The 23,982-nt window shown below is 39.1% G+C and overlaps 5 protein-coding genes across 5 annotated transcripts in view; 2 read left to right on the top strand and 3 right to left on the bottom strand.

Annotated features, from left to right (window-relative positions):
- The first annotated feature begins 271 nt into the window (after positions 1 to 271).
- Positions 272 to 11,623, top strand: LOC110044743 (NCK-interacting protein with SH3 domain-like). The gene is made up of 13 exons (XM_020750316.2): positions 272 to 758; positions 2,437 to 2,555; positions 3,230 to 3,495; positions 4,185 to 4,311; positions 4,800 to 4,923; positions 5,378 to 5,551; positions 5,790 to 5,876; positions 7,032 to 7,170; positions 8,240 to 8,320; positions 8,565 to 8,693; positions 9,250 to 9,342; positions 10,418 to 10,590; positions 10,764 to 11,623. Exons 1-13 carry the CDS (start codon positions 582 to 584, stop codon positions 10,947 to 10,949), a joined length of 1,875 nt encoding a protein of 624 aa, XP_020605975.2. The 5' UTR covers positions 272 to 581; the 3' UTR covers positions 10,950 to 11,623.
- Positions 11,624 to 12,160: 537 nt separating this feature from the next.
- On the bottom strand, positions 12,161 to 13,224 carry LOC110044747 (dolichol-phosphate mannosyltransferase subunit 3-like). The gene is made up of 4 exons (XM_020750320.2): positions 13,023 to 13,224; positions 12,868 to 12,897; positions 12,681 to 12,758; positions 12,161 to 12,544 (listed from the first exon to the last, which is right to left on the bottom strand). The coding sequence occupies exons 1-4, from the start codon at positions 13,140 to 13,142 to the stop codon at positions 12,491 to 12,493; spliced, it is 282 nt and encodes a 93-aa protein (XP_020605979.2). The 5' UTR covers positions 13,143 to 13,224; the 3' UTR covers positions 12,161 to 12,490.
- A 723-nt stretch (positions 13,225 to 13,947) lies between these two features.
- On the bottom strand, positions 13,948 to 15,619 carry LOC110044744 (cytoplasmic tRNA 2-thiolation protein 2-A-like). Its single transcript, XM_020750317.2, has one exon. It carries the CDS (start codon positions 15,617 to 15,619, stop codon positions 14,165 to 14,167), a length of 1,455 nt encoding a protein of 484 aa, XP_020605976.2. The 3' UTR covers positions 13,948 to 14,164.
- On the top strand, positions 15,603 to 20,391 carry LOC110044745 (GDP-fucose transporter 1-like). Its single transcript, XM_020750318.2, has 5 exons — positions 15,603 to 15,823; positions 15,994 to 16,054; positions 17,247 to 17,387; positions 18,364 to 18,480; positions 19,226 to 20,391. Exons 1-5 carry the CDS (start codon positions 15,603 to 15,605, stop codon positions 19,880 to 19,882), a joined length of 1,197 nt encoding a protein of 398 aa, XP_020605977.2. The 3' UTR covers positions 19,883 to 20,391.
- A 1,191-nt stretch (positions 20,392 to 21,582) lies between these two features.
- Positions 21,583 to 23,982, bottom strand: part of LOC110044737 (carbohydrate sulfotransferase 11-like) — a 3,508-nt gene continuing 1,108 nt past the window's right edge. Inside the window, exon 2 of the mRNA XM_020750308.2 lies at positions 21,583 to 23,730. Within this exon, the coding sequence (XP_020605967.2) occupies positions 22,873 to 23,730 (858 nt within the window). The 3' untranslated portion in view covers positions 21,583 to 22,872. The remainder of the gene's footprint in view (positions 23,731 to 23,982) is intronic.

A 23,982-nucleotide genomic window follows, 5' to 3' on the forward strand; every position in this document is an offset into this window, starting at 1 on the left:
CATGTGTTTAAGCCGAGGGCCAAACAAAAAAATGACAAAAAAAGGTCGATAAAAAACCGATAAAAGAGCTCTAATTTACCCTTGCTCAATTCCCGTCCAAGGTGGTAAAAGCCAGTCTTTGATCGAGGATTGCTCGAAAACCTACCACACAACCCATGATGAAATTTCCACAGTTGATTTGTAGGGGTGAATCGCGTTTAGAGCCAAAATTAAAAAAAAAAAATCTGTAAGACAGATTTTGAGCTATTCTTGAGAGACGTCTGACAGGAACGGAAATATGTTCCGAAGATCTGATCTGTCTTCTTATGATCAAGAAGATCTTCACCTCTGTAATTGTAATGCAGGTTTTTTTTTGTTTTTGTTTTTGTTTTTGTTTTGTTTGTTTGTTTGTTTGTTTTTGGCGTAGCTAAGGAACCTTTCCCACACTAGTACTGCACAACCCCACACCCTCCCCTTAAAACAGAAATTTTCACTGGCGAGTCACGCGATTGCTTATTGGTAATACATGCTTGCAAAATGGCGGCCACCTGAGCCGATTACCCTAGTTGTAATTTTTTCTTAGTTCTTTCCCAAATTATGACATGTACAGGTCTGTATACAATTACAAAGGGAAAGATAGAGGGGTTCTACCCGTTCGAGCAGGAGAACAGTTTACATTTATCGAGCAACATGACGCTAACTGGTGGAAAATGCGCTCTCAAACCGGCTCTGTTGGACTTGTTCCGACTTGTTATTTGGAGCCTGTCCACAACGACACGGTAAGGGAAAGTTTGCAGGGACGTTTTAAAGAAGCAGTTGTTTGCTCGCATGTTTTGTTGGAGTGCTGCTAAAAATGAATTTGGCAATATGATAGGCGAGTGTTCAAGCCGTTACCTCGTTATAAAAGCATATGGGAAATGAATGAAAATGAACCAATGAAAATTTAAGCTTCAGCTTACATTCGTCTCAGTAAACGAAGTACATTTGTTGAAAAATTTTCGCGGGGGGCGCGGGGGGTGGAGGGCTTATATCCAGGGGAGGGAATATTATATTAAACATGCCTGCTCAAGATTTACAGTCTCTGTTCAGGTCCTTCTAAGGGCTCAATTTAGACAGTACAACTGTTTCACATGTGCAAGCCATGTCCAAGCTTACAACAAGCCTGTAGGGAGAGAGGGGGCCCTCATAAGAAAAGATCGGGGGCGCTAGTGGTGGAAATTTTGAAAAGAACCTCTAATAGGTACTAAGATCCTGCTTTGAGGGTGTAGCTTAATATTTCCCCTCCCCCCTCCCCAAGAGGTACCAGTTCTAAAGCATCACATCATCACACGTCATATTTTTTCTGCTCAGTACCCTATAAGGTACCACAAAAGCTCCTGCCGCGACCCTTTTTAGGTTGAACAGCCTAAGAGGTATCAAAAACACTTTTTCGACCCCTAAAAGGTACGACAGGCACCCCGTCCTTTTTATATGGGTGTCCCCCCCTGAGAGAACACGTCTACAGCACCAATAAAATGAAACTTACAACTTGCATTTGAATTTCTTGTACAGCACAAAAAATTATGTGCAGCTTCAGAAACTATGGATATCTATACCCACCCCTTGCAATGATATTGGTGCTATGAAAGAGGATGAGGGGGGAGGGGAGGTGTTGAAAGGCAAGTATAGAGCTAAAGTGAAATGTAGAGAATGAAGGGATAGGGGCTTTGCTCAAACAAAAAAGGTCTTCCATGGATATTTTCTGTTAAAATTGTCAGTTGTAATAGTAAAAAATAAAAGATTTCTAGTAAACCTAATAACCCTTTACTTCTTTCCTCACTCTTTCCCACTTTTTCTTTTTTTTATTTTATTCACTGTTTCCTGACTTTCTATTTTTCTATTTATTAATTAAAAAAAAAAAACATTTGTAACTATTGATAGACTGGCCAGCCTAGACTAGCACTAGCTATCCACGGGCCAGTCCAACTGTAAAGTGTAACTGATTAAGAAATAGAAATGATTGATTGATTGGTTGATTGATTGATTGATTGATTGACAATGCAATCACAGAGTCAAACAATGTTTAATGGTGGGGGCTGGTAGCTATTTTTCCAGCACTTAGTTATAAAAGTTGTAAGCAACGAAGGTGCATGTCTAAATAAGGGGTTCCAGGGCCATGCTTCTCCAGGAAATGTTTTAGATTTCAATTCCCTGAAGTCCATTTTGTTATATAATGGATAAAAGGTGACCAATTTCCAAGACAGCAAGCGCAGAAGGTGCAAGAGGGGTCTGGGGCATGCTCCCCTAAGAAACCTTCTGGATTTTAACCCCCTAAAGTCCCCTTTCCTAGATTTGTGTGTCATTCTGAAAACTCTGACTGTATCCTGAAAAAAGGCAGAAACAGAGTAAAGATCTACACATTTTAAATATGGACAATATAACAGGACTTTAGTATGCTGTTCCTACATGTATTTATAGGTCAACCCAGGAGAGACACAAGCAGTACTAGAATCAGTAGACAGAGCTATTGAAGCCATCCATTCCCAAGCAGCTAAAACTGGAGAGATCTACACACATGAACAGAGAACAAATTTGAGGTTAGTTGAAACTTACACTGTGACAGTGAATGCCTCAGTCCCTACCCCAGAGGATACATATTAATGGTTACTCATGGGGTTTCATTAAGTGCCGGGCACTGGGCAAATTGATGGTCTGTAAGGACAATTTTACCTGCCTGGTTTGTCCATCTAGTGGAAAGTTTTTCTTATATATAAAGAATTTCGGTTCAAAAAGTTTTGCCTGCCCATGAAAACCAGCTACTCTCCTGCTGATGATGATAATGAAATGCTTGGGTTACTGGTGAATTGTTATGTTTAAGCTTACAAAATTCTGGTACAGAGAGGGAGTACGCAGAGTAATCAGTGACCCATGTAGACTTCCTGATTAATAAAATCAACTTTAAGAGGAAGGGAGCTAAGATATAGATTACAGAGCTAGCTACCAGATAACATCATCAGCTGGTAGAGAGCTTTTTGCCAGCCAAAATTTCATGAACCAGAACTTGGAGTTGGTGTGATTTTGAAGGTGCATAGGCCAGAAATGCCAACAGAGCTTTTAATGAGACTACTTAATATCATCCAGGGCTTCACTTGCAAACAGAAAAATTCACTGGCTGCAGGCCTATCAGACAGTATTTTCTTTGCTTTCTGTGCTATTTAGTTAAATGTTTAACAAGATATTAATGAGATTAATGTCTGCTGACTTCCTGCAGAAAATTGCTAGAACACAGGAAGCGTCTTCAAGATCAATCTGGGAAGATTTCTCCTATCAAAGAGTCTCAGTCTTCACAGCTGCATCATGGTGGAGTGCAAAGCAAGGCATCAGTTCCTATGCAGGATCCACCAGCTCAACCTAGACGCCCTGCACCAACACTTCCACCTGAAAAGGATAAGAAAGAGAAAAAGAAGGAGTCAACAAAGAGAAGGCCAGCTCCAGCTGCACCTGCTGCAGCTTCACAACAAGCCAATAAAATGAAAGGTTTGTTTTGACCCTCGATTAAAATTTGTTGAAGCGCAGTGGCCTAATGATTAGCTCGCTGGACTCCAGATTGAATGGTCTGGTTTCGCTCCCTAGATGGGTCATTGTGTTGTGTTCTTGGGCAAGACTCTACATGTACATGTACTTTGTAGTCTGGAACAAAATCTCTTAGTTTTTCACCTGTTTAATTAGAGACATTATAGAATCTCGTGCAATGTAAGAGAGAGATTGTCCCATTATGGCATTATTTACGGTGAAGAAATCTCCTCTAGTTTGTGTTCAATTTAATGGAACTTTTTCTGAACTCCTTGTCCTATATCCACATGAGCCAACTAACTGAAGTAGCCTGAGTTAAACCTGGGACGAATACAGGGTTTCAAAGAAGGAGGTTTCATATACGGACAGCCACAGGTGGTCCCTCAGAAAATTTTTAAAATTGAGGTCCTTAGAAATGGGATTTCTGGCATTCTGAGGCCAAGTCAGTGTGTTATAATATCTCATTTTATTTTTATTTAGGGGATTCAATTGAATCCCCCAGTTCACCCCTAGATGCTGGCATACATTAGATTACTGGTAGGTCATACATCCTCTCTATAAATAAAGGAGAAAGAGGAACAATAATATTTTGTTATTGTATACTAGATTTTTAAGAAATAATTAAATCAAGATGTTATTTAATGACCCCACAGGTGAATCATCTTCAGAAATAAAAGAATCTTCTCCTCCTCTTCCTGCTGTGCCCCAGAGAACTGATCTTGAGCCTGTAAAGATACGAGCGGGGATAGCAGCAGAGTTGTTAGAGCTTTTACGCATAAAGTAAGAATGCTTTATAAATGGACCTTTTTACCAATGTCTCGCTTTTCCGATTTTTTCATTCAAAATAAATTTAGTAAATATGTGAAGTTCCATAAGACCTATTACAAATTCATTAAAATATGGGACCCCTAACTTTCCAAACGTTGCTTCCTGGCACACATTTCTTTGTAAGTTTGCCAGTCCAATATTTTCATGAGTTTGCAACTAATTCTTATGAAACTTAATAGATGTACTTAATTCATTGTCAGTGATAAATTGAACTATGGAGGTGATTTTTGTTTATTATAATTGAAAATTATGAAAAACTGTTGATTGATGTATCTGCATGACATCAGTAAAAAGGTCCATTTGTTGTAATTGATCCGGATTCATTGCTCGCCATTATTTATCGTTATAACTTTGTCCAGATCTCTGTCATAACTCAATATTAGAAGTTATGTTAATTTTCAATTTCAAAGGTTACTAACTATTCTTGAATATGTTTACAGCACAGGTTTGAGTTATGACAAGTCCTATGTTGCAGTCCATACAGTCGTATCACACTTACAACAGTGTGTGCCAGCGACATCAGAGGCCATGACACAGATAATACAAGATCTTGCCAATCAAAGGGTCAGTTATTGTGTAGTTCCAGAAAATATCCATAACCACCCCAAGGAAGGTTAACAGAAATTCCAAGGGGGAGGAGGGTTTCAAAAGCCCAACTTTTTAAAGGAAAGTATGGCACTACAAATAGAATTTCCAGGGGGGTGGGGAGGGGGTTTCAAGCTAAAAAAAACCTTCTGTGAGAGGGATATGGATATTTTCTGGAATAACACATTACACTGTCAGTAGTGATAAGTGAAGAGGGCTGTCCATAAGGGTTATAACCCATAACATCTGCTACAGCTGAGTATGTCTGATGAGCCCTTGATGTTATGGGTGAACGTGCCTTTCGTATTAAAATACAATTCACCCAAAGAGAAATAAGTTTGCTACAGGTGTGAAGACAAGGTTACAGGTTGAGTTCAAATCAAATCATTTGAAATGACAGCCCTATGATTTCTGTTCTTTTTGTATGCCTCAGGAATCTCGCAGTGAAGATGAAGATGCTTTGCTTCAATCACATGATGGTCAGCAACTCATTAGGATTCTTGACGAGTTGACGGAACACAAAGAAGACTCACAGCAAAGAACCTGGGCAGTTCATGAAGATGAAGGGATTATTTGCAAACTGCTGAAAGAACTGCTGAGTATTCTGGTCAGTCAGGATGTATGATGTTTCCAGTCAGTCACGACAGGTTTAATTACGTTTCTGGTCAGTCGGTTTTAATTGTGACTTCTGATCAGTCCTGAAGCTTTTTTGATAAATTTTACAATTTCTATATTATACAAATTTTTTACAAGTAAAAAATCATTTATTTTATCTTCTGTGATCTTAAGAATGAATTTATTTTTTGGAAACATTTTGACTGAGCGTTCTTTATTTCTACATGTAGCTGGATGCTGACCCTTCTGTTTGCCGAGCTGTGTTGAAACAAGATGATTATGAATATGTCAATATGCTTGTTGTCTACTTTCAAATGGTACGTTTGTGGAAACCTTAAAACACATCTTATTTATAGCTCAGTATTATAACTCTAGTGTGGAAAGAACCAATTAAGGAAAGAGGTGCTTATAAACCAAAAGGTAACCTGAAACCTAAGGTATAAGCATAGACAGATTTGAATGACAGTAACGTTTTCTTACTGTGGAAAGGTAGTGGCCTTGTGCATCCAACTCTGGATTGAGTAGTCAGGGTTTGACCCATGGTTGGCATTGTATTCTTGGGCAAATCACTTTTGTCTCACAGTGCTTCTCTCCACCCAAGTGTATAATCTGAAATGGGTACCGACAAACTTAATGCTGGGGGTAACCCTGCGATGGACCAGCATCCCATCCAGGGGGAGTAGAAATACTCGTAGTTGCTTCATGCTACAGAAACCAGGATAAACTCTGACCTGATGGGCCACTGGCTCATATGCAGACTTTACCTTTACTTTTACCTTATAGGTTATTAAAGGAGAAGGTCACTCCAAAAAGCTTAGTACTCTTTTTGTTTTCACCTATAGCAAGTGAACATTCAGCTTTTCCACTCACCAAAGTTTCACCCTCTAAAGTGCCTGCTATCCTGAAGAAATTCATCTCAAAAGAAGCCCAAAATTTGACTTTGAAGGCCACCATTTTGAAACTGTACATGGCAGCCAGGCCGTGTTTATGTGACATCATTCTGTCTGACTCGAAATCGGCAGAAAGGAGAAAAACCTGCAACTGACTTGGCCTCCTTCACAATGTCAGCAAAATGTATTTTTTCCAACCGATTATCCACTTCACGATCTTCTCTGCTATCATTTTTGGAGTTTGGATCATGTTTGGCTCAAAATAATACAGCTAAAGAGCAGCTGCCATAACCCAGAGTGGTAGTTAAGAGGCTCTGTTGGAAGCCATTTGGACAAAATCTCTTGGACGAAATGACGTCACGAAAATGTGACCTGGCTGCTGAATACTGTTCAAAATGGCAGCAACGGTGTTGAATTTTGGGCTTCTTTGGAGATGAATTTTATAAGGAAAGCCTGCACTTTAGAGGCTGAAACTTAAGAGAGTGACGAAACTTAGTCCAAGGTTTTATTAGCGTTGACCAAAAATATATGTTTTTTGGAGTGATGTTCTCCTTTAAGTAATACCCATTGCTTTGAATTCAGGAAGAAAGACGATCACTACGCCAACAATTAGTTGAAGTATTTGGCTGTATGTGTGGCTTGGAGAAGGAAATTCTGTCAGAGCTGCTGTGCTCTGTGTTACCTACAGAACTGGCTATAGAGATCATGAACAAGAAACATGGTAATTACAGTTACAAGTAGTTCATTTGCGGACTCAATATCAGCAGTTTGTAATTTATTATTTGCTAAAATCTCTTTGACTTGGGGGTGGGGTGGGGGTACTCAGGTATATTGCTGTTCCAATGAGGTCAAATTGTTTGACTTACAAAAAAGTCCTAGCAGGATAAAACCAAACCCAAAACAATTCCAACAGCCCGTAACATAACCCAGAAAAGTCCAGTTTTGTTTAACATAAAAAGGTGAACCATCCATTATACTTTTTGTCAAGACCAATAACAAGACCTTGCTAAAATATTTCATCTCTCAAAATGTCACATAAAATTTTGGAGCAACTACACAATACGGGGCCACTTTTGAAGGTGCATATATTTGGTGGCTCGTTTGGCTCATTTGGATCAGCAGTGGATAAATGAACAAGGAATAATCTATATATGCATTAAGTTCTAGGTCTATATATATTTAGTGGCTCATTTGGCGTGGCTTGTTTGTTTTAGCAGTGGATAAAAGAAGGAGGAATAATCTATAAATTATATGCGTTAATTCCTAGGTCTATATATTTTTAGTGACTCGTTCAGCTTGTTTGGCTCAGCACTTGATGAAAGAATGAGGAGTAATTTATTTATGTGTTAAGTCCTAGTTCTATATTATTTAGTGGCTTGTTTGGCTTGGCAGTGGATGACAAGGGAGTAAACGAGCCAAACTACTCAGCTTGTTTGGTGGATGATCAAAAGTGGCCCTGTATTCTGTAGTTTAGCCAAAATTTCTATCCCAAGAAATTTCTCAGATTATGAAATTTTAAACCCCCTATGAATGCTTCACATGCCCCTATCTCTGGTATCTCTAAGTACCCCTTTATCCGTTGGGCTGACTGCCCACCTTTTTGTCCTCCTGCTAGGCTGGACAACTGACTGACTGATAGCTGGTTTGGGAATGGGGTAAGGGGAAAGTTGACAACGGGGACCAGGGAATTGGAGACTGACTCAGAGTCCAAACAATTTGGAGAGATGATCCTGTCATGATCATTGTTCCTAGCGTAGTCACTGAAAAATTGTGCGATGTTTTCATTACAGATGTTCTAATGCAGTGTCATTGTGCTTTGTTACTGACAATGATCTTTTCAACTGGAGAATCGGTTCCATTTACTCTCTATGGTAAGAGTACAGTCTGTTGTCTGTATTATTCAGCGTCCATAATTATTAAGCGGGTTAATTTAAGAGAAAATGTGTATTGAAGCTTTTCGTCAGGACAAACAAAACTTTCCCTCGTAAATGCAGGTGTCCTTATTAAGTGGCTGTCCGTAGAGCACAGTTCCATTGTATTCCCTTTCCTTCCTTTGTCTTTTCTTACAAAACTCTTTTCAAAATAAATTTTGTCACTCAACCTGTAAATTCACAGATCAGGTGAATGATGGATTTGTGGATTTTATTATTGACGTCATTGAAAGTGCCGGAAGTGGTGAGCATGGTGAAGAGGTTGTGGATGCTCTTGTTCCTCTCATTCTTGCATTCAACCAACACTTTGTAGGTAAGGATACTGGAATTTTGTACCAGATGTCAAATATCATTGTATCTATGTAGGTTGAACGACTTTTGCTGAAAGTGTGTCAAGGTCCACCAAGCTGGGAAAAATAAAATCTGTGTTGCTCTTTCAATCAGGGCTTGAAAAAAGTGCTGACATGTCATCTGGGACAAGTAGATTTTTTGTTGGGCCAGCAACTCTTCATTTTATTTGCCCAATGGGTAAGGGCTTAGGCAAGTTTTCTACCAACGAAATTAAAACAAATCCAAACTAAGACGTGCCCAAGGCAAGCAAAATTTGAGAGATGCTTGTTCAATGCAAAAAAGAAATAGCGTTTGCTTGTGATCAGTCAACAAGTCATAAAATTTACAAGATTTATGATTATTGGAACTATAACTGATATACCCCAAGAATGTTTGCCTTCAGTTGGTTTCCAAGGATTATATAAACCAGAGCAGACTAGAGCATTGTCCTTTTCCAGGATGTAGTGTTCTGTATGTCTGTGGAATTGATCTACTGTTTTTGTAGTCTGATTTGCTGCACATGTGATCTTTGTTAACAGATTTCCAAAGTAATATTGTGATGAGGGTGCTGGCTTCCCGTGGAACAGCTAAAACACTGAGTGAGAAAATCATGTTACTTATCAACAGAGAAGGTTAGTACACAACTGCACCACAATGAAGTGGATGTAAACATTAGACGTCTGACCTGTTGCCAACACTCAGTTAAGCTCTAAACTCTGTTTTCTGTAATGTAAAACATGGAGTATTGTTTCTCCCCACTCCCTTACATAGGATGCAAGACCCTGGCCAGCACTTTTCTGGTGTTTCTCATGCCCATTTTTACTCCTGGTAGAAAGAGTCAACACAATGATTCACTACTGGTCAGTCCTTGAGCTTGGAACACTTGATTGATCTGTAATTCAGTATACCAACCAAGAGGAATATATATCTATCATTAGGATAAATCTACTAGTACACTAATGCTAAATAAATGCTGCAATCTGATTGGCTGAGTGACCGTACACTATCAGCCATTAGTGTGCAGAGGCTGGAGGTCATCCATGAAATGGCGACACTTTTTTCGTTTTTCCAAAGCTTTGAAGAACATTTTGGTGCAAATGGATAACTAAATTTCCAAGAAGACTAAAAGGACATTTACAGTTTCTTGACTTGAAAAACTTGAAATTATTGAAAACAAATGTGTTCTTGATTTCTATGAGGTAATTTTAGTTGATTCGGCCTTCAGCTTCATCAACTATCTCCTCATAGAAATCTTGAGTTCATAATCTAATTGTTAATTAGTATAAATCTACTAGTGGTCTATCGCGAATGGCGCTCTCTGACTAGTAGATTTATACTAAAACAGTTAGATTATTTGCTCTCAATTTCTGTATGTGATAGTTGACTCAGGCCAAAGAACTCTCATGCTTATAATCTAATTGTTAATTAGCATCATTCATCATCATCATCATCATCATCATCGTCATTGTCATCCTCATCCGCATCTGAACATCCCTGTTCCTACCACTCTTACAGTACTTCAGTCACACCATCCTGCCTTTCTTGTCTCTGCTGCCAAACTTCTCCAGTTTTCTCTAGGTCTCTCACTGGTCATTATCCTAATGCCACCATGCATATCAATCTATACATGTGAATCTTGAGGTCAAAAGGGTGATTTTGATAATATGTTTAAGGACCGAATGGTTATTGTTCCTATTTGTTTCACAGAGGATCCCACAGCCATGTTTCAATATCCTCGAGCTTGTCCTGACTCGGTACTCAAGTTTCTTACAGACATCTTTTCATCGCAAGATACTTCTGAGTTTTTCTACACTTCAGACATGATGATTCTTATAGAGATTGTTTTGCGACAGTTGGTAGATCTTTCTCCTGGAGCTGGGGTTAGTTATCAGTATGATTGATTGACTGACTGGCTGACTGACTGACTGTCTAACTAATTTACTGACAGTCAGATAGTCAGACAGATGGACTGACTGACTGACTAATTTGTTGGTTGATTGATTGACTGACAGGCTGACTGATTGATTGATTGATTGCTTTAACTTTTCCACAGATGAGAACAGAATACATATCTTTACTACACCAAATCCTGATGAATTCTAACTACAGTGAACACAAACATCAAGCTGATGAACTGTTGGTTTGCCTAAAGAGAATTAGCAAGGAAGAAGACAAAGAAAGCGAACAAGATAGACTCATTGTACAAGAAATTCTAAAGCACTCTGCAAAATATTTCTGAACAGATTTGTGGTTTACAATGGTTGCTAACTCTTTCAGGCTCAGTTGTTTCAGTATACAAATTGAACACACTTAACAAAATTGACAGCCTCTGTACTTAATTTCCAGAAGTACACATCTAGTATATTTTCCTTACAATATTGTCAAGCTGTCAGTAAGAATAATCAGAAATTCCTGTATATTGACTCCTATCAACTAACTTTGAGCTCTGTTTTGTAACCTACTGACTGAGTCTGCATGTGGCTAAAACTAGACTTGCCACAAGTCAACCTTGACTTATTTATCTCAAGCGACGAAGTCAAATCTTTGAGCGAGGAAGTCGCGAGGGCAAGCGTGAGCAACTTAAGTCCAACATATTTCCAGTGGCAAAACCAACAGGCCAGGGAAGAATTATTGGAAACGAATTTTAAGCTAAAATCTGAAACTACAATCTTTCCACCCCACAGCCACCTTCCCCCCCCCCCCCCCCCCCCCAAAAAAAAAAATTCTGCCAGAATATGCCTCAGTACCTGTACATTTGTACATTAAGTTTGGCAATACAAATTTATGTTGGCAAGATGCAGAATAAGGTATATATTTATAAGGAAGCAGATTTAACTTTGTACATTATATTATTTGTCAATTTTACTGATGTTACAAAATGGGCATAAGGTAAAATAAAGATTAGAAATGTAATATGATGTCATGAATTTTTTAGTCTCATCTTTAGACATTCCCTGATCTGTTGGATTATGATCTTCAAGTGAAAATCTAGCTGCTATGTTTTATGGAAATATGAAATTGTCCATTTTTACAAAATTCAGTTGTTCTTTTTGTATTATTAATGGCTCATTTCGTTTTTACATGCATTTCAGCTGTTTGTGTTTTAAAACGTCTTGTTGATATTGTTCAACTTTCCCCCTGATTAGCCCAATATTTGTCCTGCTGGTCAACAAATGGAATTTTTTGTGTGGCATTCACTCAACATAAGGAAATAGGGGTTGTGAAAATATTGTTTTGTTTACAAAGCCTGATGCCAATGCAAGACCAGGTTTTTTTGTTTTGAACCCCAGCTGCAGACATCCCTTGCTAGCCCATGTAGTCTGCGTAGCAGGTGGTTTAGTTGGGGTAGAGTGCACAAACAAGGGACAAGAGCAGTGACGCCACGAGTGGCCTGGAGCACATCACCCTCTATATGGCCCTATACCCCAACCAATTAAACCGACAGCTATGCAGGCTAAAACCTATGCTTTATTATATACTTTCTACACTTGTTTAAACCAATCAGAATGCCTGTTACATGAACATATTTTTATAAAATATTTTATCACATTATTATTTCATCTTCACTAATATAATTAATGTACCACTGATGTTATACATGGTCTAAAGTGTTTTTGTGCTTCAATACATAGAGGAGTAGGCAACTGCTGTATCCTGTATTGTTTGTGTTGTTTTGTTCTGAGCTGAGTGATGCCATTGTGTCCATGTGGTAAAGTAATAATGTTATGATTCTTAAGTCATCTCTGACAACAATTTTAAAATTTCTATTAGGTTTGAGTTTCAGTCAAACTTGAATCCTTTTGTTGTTAAGTCTTCTCTTGCATCTTTTATTTCCTGCAAAAGACAACACCGAGTAACAATTACTGGGTGTTGAAATGATTTTAACCACACTGCTGGTCTCCTTGGTAACACAAGTGACCTTACAAAAATTCTACAAAAGGGAACTCTGCACTGAAAGTAGGTGAAATACCTGTTTTAACGATTCCGAAGCTTCCTCGCAGTCATTGAAAGTGGCTACACGATATCCTATTGTGGCTAAAGAATAACACTGAAAGGAAATCAGATTGAAATATTGTAAAATCCAGTAGGGAAGTAGAGTGAGACAAAGCTTTACAATAAGCGTTCAAAATAGGAAAATATAGAATCAATTTACTCACTCCAAATACAATCAGTGCATATACTGGCATCTGCAAAAGAGAAAGAAGTGGTCTGATTTAGAAGTTAAATAACTTTAAATAAGACTTAAATGAGCTTAATTTCTGACAGTGGCAAAATATTTTTTCCATGATGTACAGTTTTTTTCGGATCTTACCGGCCATATCACCTCCTTTGCCTTGTAAGATACTTTTAACGGTAAAATGTCCGTTAATAGTGTAATCCAAATCGAAAACGCTAGTCCAGCAAATACAATCCACTCTGTGAGTTTAGTCATGTTACGTTGTAGAAGACTGTGCGAGGAAAGCTTCGAAGAATCTGGTTTACGAATGAAGCAAAGAAATCTCTTGGTAGTCAGCGGCATATTCCATTAATAACACCACTGTGGTGTAACATAACAGTTTTGTCTTTCTCCTTCCCAGTGTAGCTCTTAGTATAAATATGCAGGTCTCCATACCCGCACTAAGGATGGTCATTGGAAATTCTGAGGGGGTGGGTATATCAAAAGCCAAATTTTTAAAGGGAAGATATGAAGCTTGACTGGAAATTCCAGGGAGGGAGGGGTTGGGGGTACAAACCAATCTGCCATTTGGATATTTTCTGGAACCATACAATGAAGATCACACCTTTGCCAGCCAGCCTTGCCCCAAATTATAAGTGGCCCTTCTACGTGATATAAAGCTTATAATTTATACATACAGTCATGTAGCTCACATTTCTCATTCATTCACAATTTTTTTGAAACAAGCTTAATGGTCAATTTAAATTTGGAGTAAGCAAGACTACTGTATACGTAAATGCACAGAAAGCCCTCCCTTTCATAGACTGTACATTCATTTGGATTCACAAGCTTTAAAACCTTTGAACAACAATTTCATCAACAAAACACTGAATAAAATCAAAATTAAGGAGGTTCTGTGGGAGTTATCACAGAGTGTTGCAAGGGGGAGGGAATACCTGCCTTTAGTCACATACTGCAAAGGAGACTGACATTTGATGGATCCTGATCAGTCGCTAGCATTTTAGCAAAAAGAAAATGTTTTTTACTTGACCAAGAGTCACAAAAAATGTAAAACAAGCCCTTGGTCTGAACATTACTTTTAATCACATTTCACCACAAAACTTGCCTTTGTACATGCAAGCACAGCACATACGAAAAAGCACATTGTCTGAACAGTGGCAACCATCACCAACTTTGAATTCATTGGGAATTAACAATTTTTTTTAATTGAATAAAGTAAAATATATTTTAATAACAATATTGACAGTGTGCTTGTTATTATTATATTCAAAACATTATCATTCATCCAACAAGAAATCTTTGATCTGTTCTTTCATCTGGGCCCTGTGATGAACTTTCGTTGCTGCTTCCTGCACAGAAGAGGGCAGATCACTCACAGTGAACTTTGAATCTTTAAACGTGAGCCGGCAACCGTAACAAAATGTATCAAGGATGTTTTCTTTGGTCAACACCTGCTCAGAAGATGAAGACAAACATCCACTGCCACAACCGCCACAACAATCACTAGCAGACTGGGGAGTGTTTTTATCATCAGTGTCGAGCTTGACAGAACTCACACTGTCTGTCAGAGCAGACAGGAGGGTTGGGTTCACATTCATTGGAACTCCACAAAGAGCACAAGCTGCTACATCTTCAGAAACTTCCTTAACAGACAACTTGTCGCCAGTCCTGAAGATTGTACTGACAGTGAACGGAAAATCAGCCTGGAGACCACTAACAAAATCTTCTGTTAAACGGTCAATACTGGCATGTGAATGAGTCATTGTTCCCAGTGTGGGTATCAACACAGTTTCGACATTGTTGAAGAAGTTGTAAAGTGCAATCTCCTTGGTCATAAACTCTCGCATGGGTCTTACGAAGAGAACATCACCATGGCGGTCATCACTGAAGCCAGTGTCGTATGGCAAATCACCACCCCTCCCTTGAGATATGTCTGATAACAAGCGAACTGAAATCCTTGAGGCACAGTCTGCAAACATTATCTTGGAATAACCTACATTTCTGGCAGTTGCAAGAAGAAGCTTGCAACGCAGAGTTCTTAGCAAGTCTTCCTTTGCTGTCATTGATGATGTTGCATCAAACAGATTTTTCAATTTTTCTGCTTGATGAGTTCTGGTCTGGTCTCCTTCAACCTTGTAGCAACACATTGCATCATCTTGCATGATTTGTCCTGGAGAAAAAATGTCTTCCAACTTTAACTGATGGAACGGAAATTTTGACCTTATGGCTACATCTCGAATGTGTTCGATGTAATTTACTCGCTCTTCTTTACTTTGTTTAAGAACTTCTCCTTCGTCTATAAACGCTATTCCGGGTTCAAATCGAAGCTTTTTGACCGCTGTGTTGCTTAAACCCTCACAAACTAAATGCAACATAGCACTAGAAGACGGACCTCCAGAAAATGCAAGTAAAACCTTTTCCCCGGCCTTAATCGCACGTGATTTTCCGATAGTTGCACGGAATTTGTGCGTGAAATACGCAAGAAAACACGACTTACAGAGCGGATCATTGAGTCGAACGACCACAGCCGCCGGGCTAGCCGAGCATTTCATACATGTTCTCCCATCGCGTTTTTCTTTACACGGCTTGTTTTGTAGCTCAGATGGGACGTTTTCTAAATCTTCCTCTTGCACACTGCACATGTTGAGGAGGAAGGGCTTCAGAAGAAAAACTATTTGAACTACCACCAACGTGACTCGGCGGCCATTTTGATTTATGCGTGAGTTGCGCATGGCTAACAAAACCCCGCTGACCAAGTTTAAACGAAAGCTGCAAAATTTCCATATTTTTCCGATTTCCCACGTTGATATTCTGAACTTAGGGGCGTCTTACATGAAAACCAAGTCTTATTCGCGGCGAGATTCAACCCGGACAAAAATGACTGACTCTGTTTTTAAGAAGTCTGTGAGGATAGCGTCTGTTGTTGCTTTGTATTGGTAAGCATATTGATGTAGTAGGTTAAGGCTCATGTCTGAATGATAAGACAGTCTATCGGCAAATGCAGTTTTGGAGTTGCCACGTTGTTGCGTTTGGTAATTCCCTGTTTCTTGCAGATAACTTACATCTTTCCTTCGTTTAACACTTGTCGTGAATTCTTAACTCACAGGATAATCTCAATATCTATGGTATTTTTGAACAAGTACCTTCTAAGCAGTCCAGATTTGAAGGTAGGTGTATCAAATAGGAAAGTAAGGTTTCTGTCAAGCATAATCTCATATGTAAGCTTGTTGATTGACTTAATAACATGCACAATTTCTGAAAATCCGGTCGTGCGTAATGAAAAATAATGCATCATGTGTTTTGTTCCGTAGCAAGGAATGTTTTTCTTTGTACAAGAGAAAGTGGGCACAAGAATTGATATTATGTGATAAACAAGGGGTTTTGCAGATATTTTTCATGGAAGAGTTAACAGTCTATAGATCTAGTCGTTTAACTCGCTAATTACCCTCCCCGTAAGAGATTTTATCGTTATGGTATTTAAGAAATAGAAAACATAACTTTCTTTATTTTTAGTGAGGTATAGAAACATGAGTGGAAGCTGGAGAGAAAGAGAAATGCTGTTGGAACGTAACATGAGTCAAGGTTAATGTTTCCATGGTTTTTTAAAGCCCTCCCAAACTTCCACTCATTTCTATAGCTTATTAGTGTATTCCATCCATTACTCTTGCTCTTTACAAGAGCATCATATGTACTAGTTATGCATTGCTTTCAATTTGTGTACCATGGAATATCATACAAATCACTTGTATTTTCTAGGCAGGCAGTGAGCACTTTCAGACTTCCACACAGCCACAAAACAATATTATTGTGAATGTACCAAACAATACTGACAAAAGTTCAAATGAGGCCTAAAATTACTGTTAAAATTGATGTTTGAAATCTTTAAAAATCCAAGCTTTCGCCAATCCACGTCATTATCAGAGATAAGAAAAATATTCCACATAAGGCTTATATACAATTGTATTTTGTAAAAATTTGTGATAATCGTAGGGAATTTGTGGACAGTATATAAAGTGTATAAGAATAATAAGGTACAAATTTGGATCAGAAATGGATGGTTATTTTAAAAAATGATCTAATGATCAAGTATTGTAGTACAAAGGGTCTCTCTGCATATGCAGAAATAGTCATTAGAACAAAAGGTCTGCTAATTTGCCACATTCCTCTCAGGGGACAGAGTTAGGGTAGGGTTGTATTTTCGTATATGAAGTGCTTGGAATAGGCACAGATTTGCGGGCTCCTTTTCAGGTACAGTGGTCTTGATTTCAATGCCTTTGGAGACTTCGTTTTAAATGCTGTGTTGTTTTTTTACTGTTCTGAGTAATACAAGTGTCTATTATGCCTGTATTATTTTTTCAGCTTGACGCACCCCTGTTTGTCACATGGTTTCAGTGTGTTGTGTGCCTGGTCTGTTTGTTTCTTTTGAGTTTCCTTGGAGACAAGTATCCGTGGATTGACAAGTTTCCTGCTTTCAATATTGATTTGAAGGTTGCAAGGGAGGTAAGTAATAGCTATATATTGTGTGACTCTATTTATAAAGACTTGGAAAGTGAAAGGTGAGAGGTGCAGTGACATGATAGATCAAATGGTTTTGGTTTGACACCTGCCAAAGTCAATGGGTAAGACATCTAACTCTCATAGTGCCTCTCACCACAAAATATATTAATTTTGTAAATAAGTAACAGCAAATTGTTGCCAGGGAAACTTGAGAGCAAACAGCAGTAGACTAGCATCCCAAACAGGGGGGAGTAACCATACTTCTAGCTGCTACATGCTATTTGAATTTAAATAGTCAGTGCTGGTGTTACGAGTCACCAGACTTCAGAGGCTTCACCACACTTTTTCAAAAAAGATGGTGAATAATGAAGCACATAGTTGTTAAAACAGATAAGGAACAGAGGAATGGTTCTGTTTCATGATTCACTGATTTAGTGTAAGTCCATATGAGCTTTAACCTAACAGAAATATATTTATTAGATTTACGTAACTTTCAGGTATTCTTTCCAATACATTTGTCAGGCATAAAACCCCAGTACATTCAATCAGTGTTAAAGGTAAAGTCTCCATACAAGCCATGCAGCCATCAGGCCGGAGCTTAATTATCCCAGTTTCTGTAGCAAAAAACAACTAGGTATCTTTCTACTCCCCCCTGGATGGGATGCTAGTCCATTGCAGGGTTACCCCCAGCATTAATTTGCCGGTAGCCATTTGTACACCTGGGTGGAGAGAGGCACCGTGAGAGTAAAGTTTTTGCCCAAGAACACAACACAATTACCTGGCCAGGGCTCGAACCCAGACCGCTTGATCCAGGGTCAAGCACACTGATCATGGGGCCACTGCACCTCCACAACATTTCAGTCAATTACATTCGATTAAATCATCTACTTCAATTACCAGTGGACATGTTAGGTTTTTTTTTAAAATAAATATTTCCAAAGTTCTGCTTATAAACTGTACTCTTTCCTTGTCTACACAGGTTCTTCCTCTCTCAGGTGTGTTTGTTGGAATGATTACATTCAACAACTTGTGCCTTAAACACCTTGGTGTGTCATTTTACAATGTTGGAAGGTCACTAACAACAGTTTTCAATGTGGTAAGTTACTGTTGTGTTATGTACACAATAATAAAAATGGCTATGAAGGGTGGGAGTCACAATCAGTGGCTGTAAAGAGATGCGACCCAACAATTAAGGCTGGTTGTCACTAAGGACGGAGTCGAGGTCATAGTCAAAGTCTGAGCGCTTATAACCTAATTGAAATCGAAGTCTTAAGTGGAGTCACAAGCTTGATGGAATTAGAGTTGGAAGAATCAGACCGTTTCTGTTTACTTCAAATTCCATTTATGACTCCGTCGCTTATGATCCAGTGAAAACTAGATTGTCAGAGTTGGAAGCAGAAGCAGAAGAATCAACCAATAACAAGGTTCAGAATCGAGCACTGTGATTGGTTTATTCCTCTGCTTCTGCTTCTGAGTCTGACAATGAAGTTTTCACTGGATCGTAAGCGACGGGGTCATAAGCGGAATCAGTATTCTGCTTCCTACTCCATTGGTTTGAATTTTGATCATATCACTCTGCGCCTCAGACTACATGTATGACTCTGTCGCCAGTGAAAAGCGGCCTCTAGTGCTTCATTAGCTGAAATAAGTGAGCAAACCTCTAGGACAGGATTACCTTCACAGCTACTTTTGTTTTGGGTTGTTGTCTTCTGCAACATTGCAGGACCATGATACTGGGCGAAATAAAAACCTGTCATTATAAAACTGCTTTATTCATTTATTTATTTGTTTGTTTGTTTGTTTGTTTGTTTGTTTATTTATTTATTTATTGGCTGGTTTAGATCTGTACCTTCCTAATTCTTGGCCAAAAAACGTCTTTCAAAGCAATGTTCTGTTGCGCCATCATCATCGCGGGTTTCCTCATGGGTGTTGATCAGGAGGGAAGTGCAGGAGAACTGTCCTATATCGGTGTCGTGTTTGGTGTCTTGGCAAGCCTGTGTGTCTCACTCAATGCTATCTACACCAAGAAAGTCCTTCCTGTTGTCGACAGCAACATCTGGCGGCTCCAACTCTACAACAATTTCAACGCAGTTTTTCTATTTCTACCTCTGATGGTTATCTGTGGTGAAGTACAGGCCATCTATGGTTTCCACATGCTCACTTCAGCTTATTTTTGGGGAATGATGTGCTTAGGTGGGCTCTTTGGAATTGCTATTGGATACGTAACTGGTCTGCAAATCAAAGTGACAAGTCCATTGACGCACAATGTTAGTGGAACTGCCAAAGCTTGTGCGCAGACCATCCTCTCTGTGACTGTCAATCAAGAGATAAAAACAGCGCTGTGGTGGATTAGCAATGTACTGGTGCTGGGTGGTTCAACTGCGTATACTTTTGTTAAACATCAGGAGATGAAAACTGTGCAAAGCAAAGGTGAACAGACAACTAAGGGTGATGGAAATAGTAATGGTAGTAGTAAAAATGGAGGGAATCCAGTATAACTTTTTTTTGATTAAAGTCACATGAACGACATAACAGGAAGTTTTTCCTTTCGTTAACATAAAGAAATTAGCTGGGTGGGTTAAAACAAGGCTTTATCGAGGCCTCATTGAGACCTTATGTAACATCTAGTCATCTAGAGGTGAAGGTGAGAGTTAGAACATCAGTCTAGCCACATGCAAAAGAAAATAAATAACCCGTCTTCACACCTTGAAAATGTTAAAAGAAGAAACAACAATACAATATTATGTCTGCCAGAAGTATAGGATTTTGTCTAAGCTGTTTTCGTTGTAGTTTCATCGAGTATATGGAATGTGCAGGTACAAAAGACTGGTTTTGGGAACAAATGTTGAAAACGTTTCAGTCGATTTTTGTTTTGGGTAATTTTAAGGAACAAATAACTATAGTAAGTTGTAAGTTTAAGTTGTATCATCCACATATGGAGAGCTTGTTGACAATTAAATTCAACTGAGTGATGTAAATTCTGTGTGAATAAAATAGAAACCTCTCAGTGGTTGTTTGAGTCGTGGTGGTGAAGGGGAGGGCCTGTATCACGTTTCACGGAAAATAGAAAGGCCCTATCACAATCCACGGAAAATATAAAAGACATTTCTCGTAACACGAAAAAAAGGAACTTTTACAGAATAACCCCTAAGAACTCCTAATTAGATCGTGTTATACGTTAATATATTCTTACACCTTTCACACCATAAATTAACATCTCGCCCATTGTTTCTGTACCTGATAATGGAACCAGGATGACTTCCAACCTCGTTCCCAGGGTCTTTTCCTTGGCTCGGGGGTGGGGCGGGAAAAGGCCTTTTCCCGCCCCACCCCCAAAACACAGACTTTCTCGACATCTTCGGCACTCTTCGGCCTCTTTTTTTCTACGAGCAGCGAAAGGAAAACCGCGCTCAACCTTAAGACTAACACGGGTTTCACTAGCGTTTTCAGCAGAAGGACAACTAGTTTTCACAGGCGGGCAAGACTATAATTTGAACTGAACTTCTTTATATGAAAAACTTTACGCTAGATAGTCAAACCAGGCGAGCAAAAGCGTCATCGATCACTTTCGGTCAATTTGCCGCCCGGTGTCAGGCCTTTAATGCCGGGGTTGGGGAGGGGGGGGGGGGGGAAACTCCCATATAAGGACGGGGGTGTTCATCGTACCTCCCAGGGTGTTCAGCCTAATTTGAACTGAACTTCTTTATAAGAAAAAATTTACGCCAGATGGTCAAACCAGGAGGGCAAAATCATCCTCAAAACCGGTCAATTTGCCCGTTTCTCGGCCCTTAATGCCAGGAGGGACTCCCATTTAAAAAGGACGGGGGTACTCATCGTACTTCTTAGGGGTTAAAAAGGGATTTTGATACCTCAGGGTGTTCAGCCTCAAAAGGTTCACAGTGGGAGTGTTAATTTTGCAGTACCTTTTAGTGTATTTAGCAGAAACAAATATGACAGGAAATAATATGTTGTCAAACCACGCCCACAAAACAGGATCTTGGTTCCTCTTAGGAATTCTTTTCAAAATTTCCGACGAGCACCCCCGTCCCTTTTATATGGGAGTCCATCTCACCCACCCCCCCCCCGCCCCCCCCCCCACCCCCGAGCCTTGATGAAACCCCTGACTAAGGTAGAAGGTTCGAACGAATTGTCCCTCACAGTTATGCAATGTTGATTAAGTAATGACGAGAGTCGAAAATAGTTAACAATTATTCCACGAGTGCGCGTTGGATATGAGTTGGCTATAATCATCTCATATACATCAAGCGAAAGTGGAATAATTATTTTATTAAAAACGCCCCCAAAACTGGCGATAAGAAACTAATAACTGCTAAATTTACGTTACTGCGCCTTTCAATAACATGCGGACTCTAAAATTCAAAGCTCAACCGACAAATGCGTTTTTCGCTACCGTCAATCAAATGTTCGGCGGCTCCGCCCAGCTTCCGACTACTGTCGAGCACTGTTTCGTTGTCTGAAATGTGCTCAACGATTTGATTACCGCGCGCTCGGCAGTAGTCGGAAGCTGGGAGGAACCGCCGAACATTTGATTGACGGTAACGAAAAACGCATTTGTCGGTTGAGCTTTGATTTTTAGAGTCCGCATGTTATTGAAAGGCGTAGTAAAGGCATGCACAAGACTCTGAGACACAAAAGTTCACAATGATTTGGTCATGATTTTTATATGACTGAACTTATGAAAACGTTGTTAATGAAAACTTCGTTCTTTTGCACCAAGTCAGCTATTAAAAGCCCTTAATTTCACGATTCCTAAAGCCCTGAAAATCACTCCGATTTGAAAGGGAAAAAAAGAGAAGGAAGATAAGAGAATGGAAGAACAGAAAGACTGGCGTTTCTTTTTGGGCGGGAATAAAACGCTTAGATCGAAATTGCGACTAAAAGGGTGAAATTTCCACTAACACCGTTTTCATATAAATCGAGATATACATTTGTATAGGTAAACTTTTGGTCTTCGACCATCGTAGCTTGATTAAAAATATAATACAAACAGCGATTATAAACATTTTAAAAACATGCAATTTATGAACTTGATATTACATTGGGAAAACGAAACGAAGACTTAACAACCGGAAAACGGAACATTTCAAGGCCCTTTCGAAACGTGATCACTCTTCTGCTATTAATTGCTGATCGCGTTAAAGCAACTGGTCACAACATCAAATGGGACCATTTGACATTTTGGCGTCCGGAAAACTGACTGCCATTGTAAGGTTAAGGAGACTTTGTTTATTCAGGAGTTGTAGTCAGCATTGAATGTCAATGTCAGCAGTTAAAAGCTCTTACTTTGATAGGAAAGCTTTTCCATTGTGTCACTTTACAGTCAGTTGAACAAACCATCAAAAAAAAGTCAGTGTCAAACCATTATCTTACAATGTTAGCTCCTGACTAACACTACATGCATGTTTTTAAATGTTCATCACCGCTGTTTGTGTTACGTTACATTGGTATATAATTATTATAATTATGCTTATAATTTATGGTTAATTAACTTGTCAATAACTGGCTGTAACGGCCCTGGGTATGTGTACCCAAACATTTCCATGTCATCTTTGTAAACATTTTGGAGTTGCGCTATCCTAAGTAACGTTAAATTAGAATAATACTTTTGCATTAAAACGTTTGTGTTTGACGGTCGCCATTGTGGAAATTGCACCTTATCCTGTAAATTTGCCTTACTTAAAATAAACTCCGCGTCGTCTGAGAGGGACTCGTAATGGCCAACATAATCAAATTTGATCTGACATGGATGACAAGAATCATGCATTTGGCGCCAATGTATTTGAAGCTTTTCTCCGTTTCTCCACGATAGAACCACGTAAGTTGCAAACTCTTCAAACGTTGTGTTATCAGCATTTACGTTAATACTAAGACCTCCATTTTTGACCAAATATTCCCGGACTCTTTCGCGATAACGCTGCCAAAAAGCATCACCTCGTTTGTACCATCCCTCAAAACAGTCTCTGTATGCCGACAAAAGTCGCTCGAATGGTTCTCTTACGAACATGAACTTTGTGTAAGTCTTGAGAATATTTCTTCGTTCCTCCACAGAATATTGCCGTAGAGAGTTAAGTTTATACCTGATTTCGCTGTGAACATCTTTTTCAATATGCACACCCTCTAAATCTGCCATAAGGTTTTTCCAAACTGTACAAGATACTTTCGGAAGAGGGCAGAAGACAAGCTTATATTTCTCCGAGACAATAAACCTTGAGAAATCTATGTTTTTAGCATTGGAGTCCTTTACTCGTTTATCGCAAAATTCTTCCATCAGTTTGCTTCTAATTTTTTGCTTGAAAGTCGCCCCTTGGTAGAGTCCATCTGGAAACTGCAATAATAAAACAAAACGAAAAAGTTTGACCTTGAACTAACTTATCTTCCGTTTCTCCACTGTACTTTGTCCAGTACAAAGTTTCCTATTCCAAGGTCTCTAAGGAAACCTAGGAAGCGATTACTATAGCTCAAAATTGCTTCACTGAATTCAGCAGAAAACGCGAACAAACAACCGGCAATACAATATATGGAAGTAAGATAAGGCATTTTTATCAAGAGTTTTCTACGATTTCTACCTCGTAAAACC

Source organism: Orbicella faveolata, unplaced genomic scaffold (assembly GCF_042242905.1).
Source record: "Orbicella faveolata isolate gen_17 unplaced genomic scaffold, um_ofav_v1 contig_48, whole genome shotgun sequence".
Lineage (NCBI taxonomy): Eukaryota > Metazoa > Cnidaria > Anthozoa > Scleractinia > Merulinidae > Orbicella > Orbicella faveolata.

Coding starts and splice junctions, on each gene's coding strand:
- LOC110044743 (XM_020750316.2), top strand. CDS start 582: ATGTACAGGTCTGTATACAATTACAAAGGGAAAGATAGAGGGGTTCTA. Junction 759..2,436: donor AGCCTGTCCACAACGACACG/GTAAGGGAAAGT, acceptor ATGTATTTATAG/GTCAACCCAGGAGAGACACA. Junction 8,321..8,564: donor GGTTCCATTTACTCTCTATG/GTAAGAGTACAG, acceptor GTAAATTCACAG/ATCAGGTGAATGATGGATTT.
- LOC110044747 (XM_020750320.2), bottom strand. CDS start 13,142: ATGACTAAACTCACAGAGTGGATTGTATTTGCTGGACTAGCGTTTTCG. Junction 12,898..13,022: donor CAAAGGAGGTGATATGGCCG/GTAAGATCCGAA, acceptor TCTCTTTTGCAG/ATGCCAGTATATGCACTGAT. Junction 12,545..12,680: donor CTTCGGAATCGTTAAAACAG/GTATTTCACCTA, acceptor TGTCTTTTGCAG/GAAATAAAAGATGCAAGAGA.
- LOC110044745 (XM_020750318.2), top strand. CDS start 15,603: ATGCGTGAGTTGCGCATGGCTAACAAAACCCCGCTGACCAAGTTTAAA. Junction 16,055..17,246: donor TAAGCAGTCCAGATTTGAAG/GTAGGTGTATCA, acceptor TTATTTTTTCAG/CTTGACGCACCCCTGTTTGT. Junction 17,388..18,363: donor ATTTGAAGGTTGCAAGGGAG/GTAAGTAATAGC, acceptor TTGTCTACACAG/GTTCTTCCTCTCTCAGGTGT.
- LOC110044744 (XM_020750317.2), bottom strand. CDS start 15,619: ATGCGCAACTCACGCATAAATCAAAATGGCCGCCGAGTCACGTTGGTG.